The 2664-nt window shown below is 40.3% G+C and overlaps 1 protein-coding gene across 1 annotated transcript; it reads left to right on the forward strand.

Moving 5' to 3' along the window:
• Positions 1–359: 359 nt before the first annotated feature.
• Positions 360–2367, forward strand: LOC104900843 (polyphenol oxidase, chloroplastic). The gene is given in 2 exon segments (XM_010688373.3): positions 360–1435; positions 1438–2367. Coding segments are annotated over 2 exon segments (1791 nt in total). The 5' UTR covers positions 360–393; the 3' UTR covers positions 2187–2367.
• The last annotated feature ends 297 nt before the right edge of the window (positions 2368–2664 follow it).

The following is a 2664-nucleotide window of genomic DNA, read 5'->3' on the forward strand; positions in this document are numbered from 1 at the left end:
GTTTATGCAATTTGATCAATCGTTTACTAGTCTTAATGTAGTAGTTACTATATGTATACATATAATGCAGTCAATCTAGAATACCTAATATCTCTATTTCATATACAAATATTATTGAGGTTAACGTGGTGGAGTAGTGCCATCGCTTCCCACCTCATATCCCTGAAGTCTAAAGATCAAACCTCATGAGACTCATTTGAGAATTTCCCCTTATCCCCTCAAGTGATTCCCCTTTATCTTACCTTTAAAAAAAATACCTACTATTATTTTAACGCTTATCGATCACATGGAAAATGATTCCATCGCATTGATTTTTGGAGTTAGACCAATAGCCCTCAAGCTACTATAAAAAGAGTGGTAATCCATTCACCCAAAACATAAAAACACAGCACAATGGCCTCTCTTTCTCCTTCCACAACCACCACCCCAAACCTCTCTGCTGTCCCACGTAACGCCTTGCTATTAAAATCATCCCAACTTTCTGCCTTTAGATCCACCCAAAGTCGTCGTGTCCCAGCTAAGATCTCATGCAATGCAGCAAACAACAATGAGTCCAACAAGTTTGATAGAAGAAACTTGCTCATTGGGTTGGGTGGTCTTTATGGTGCAGCTACCACCTTAACTGGTGGTAATGCTACCTTAGCTGCCCCTACCGCCCCCGATGTGAACCAATGTGTGCCATCCACAATAGGTGACTCAACCTTAAACTGTTGCCCACCTAAACCCTCACAATTTGTCGACTTTAAGCTGCCTGAAGTCAACCCTAAACAGTTGAGGCTTCGACGACCGGCCCATTTGGTCGATCAAAAGTACATAGCCAAGTACTCTGAAGCTTTATCCAAAATGAAAGCTCTACCTGATAGTGACCCTCGTAGCTTTAAGAACCAAGCAAATGTGCATTGTGCTTATTGTAATGGGGGTTACCATCAAGTTGGGTTACCCGATATCCAGTTTCAGGTCCATGGATCTTGGTTATTTTTCCCTTTCCATAGGGCTTACCTATATTTCTATGAAAGAATCTTAGGTAAGCTTATCAATGATCCAACCTTTTCCATTCCATACTGGAACTGGGATCACCCTGATGGCATGTATATGCCTTCCATGTTTGACGTTAGAGAATCGCCTTTCTTTGACGAAAATCGAGACGATAACCATCGCCCACCAACCTTGATGAATCTTAGTTACGATGGGCCGGACACGGTTAGCAACCTAACCAATGAGGAACAAATAGCGCAAAACCTTGCTGTTATGTACAAGCAAATGGTTTCTGGAGCCAAGAAGCCTGCATTGTTCCTAGGCCAACCTTACCGAGCTGGGGATCCCCCAGTAGATAACTCTGGTACCCTAGAGGTCCAACCACACGGTAACATCCATGTTTGGACCGGTAACCCGCCACCAAATACTCCCAACTGGGAGGATATGGGTAACTTTTACTCTGGGGGCGGGATCCGATCTTCTATTCCCATCATGCTAATGTGGATAGAACATGGTCCATATGGAAGAGCTTGTCCACTACGAATAAGGATTTCACGGATAAAGATTTCTTGAACTCCTATTTCTACTTCTATGATGAAAATGCTCAGCCTGTAAAAATCCATGTTCGTGATGTCTTGGATACCAAGAAAATGGGGTACGACTATCAGCCTCAGGACCTTCCTTGGTTGAATTCAAAGCCAACTCCTAAGCGTAATCGTACTCCTAAGCCACTCAAGAAGGTGTTCTCCACCGTCAAGAATGCCGTGGCTGCCGAACCCGCCACCGATCCTGTCGTACCAACGGTGGTTTTCCCTAAGCCATTGAAGAATATCATCAGGACTAATTTGCCAAGGCCAAGGAAGTCTAGGACTCAGAAGGAGAAGGATGATGAAGAAGAGATTTTGGTGATTGAGGTTGAGTCAAGGGCTGATGTTTACTCTAAGTTTGATGTGTATGTGAATGATGAAGATGAAAGTCCAACGTTGGAAAACCGTACTCAAACTGAGTATGCAGGAAGTTTCGTAAATGTGCCTCATAGACATGTTGGTAAGGATGGACACTTGAAGAAGACTACTGTTAAGTTGGGAATAAGTGAGCTAATTGACGATTTGGACGCTAATGATGATGAAGGGCTTGATATCATCTTTGTTCCACGTACTGGAACTGATTCAGTGATTATCAAGGATGTGAGGATTGAGTTTCAAGATTGATTAAGTTCTGTTTTGCTTGAATAATGTTGAAATGAGCTTGCATTGGAGCTGATTTACTTGTTTAATTAGCTCCTAATTAATCTCCTTCGATTTGGTTGTTGGATGCTCTTTGTGTTCGTGTACGTGTTATTCCTGCCTCGATCATGGTGGTTGATAATAATAATAAGAGTATTTTGTTGTATCTTGTCTTCATGGTTTAGTTGTAATGTTAATGATTTTCAACTATGTTTTGGTAATCGTCCAAGTAATAATATAATCTCCATATAAAATACTATATAACATCTCTTTTTTTGAAAATTTAATATTCCTTGAGGGATGTTTAACCAAGATTTTTCACTAATTATATATTATAATTCTAATGTAATGTTAATTGCCCCACTATCAGTGACTTAATTATAATAATAAGAGTATTGTTGTATCTTGTTGTATTCATGGTTTTATATTGTGATTTGTCCACTATCCAAGTAATAATATAATT

The sequence above is a fragment of the Beta vulgaris genome, chromosome 8 (assembly GCF_026745355.1).
Source record: "Beta vulgaris subsp. vulgaris cultivar EL10 chromosome 8, EL10.2, whole genome shotgun sequence".
NCBI lineage: Eukaryota > Viridiplantae > Streptophyta > Magnoliopsida > Caryophyllales > Amaranthaceae > Beta > Beta vulgaris.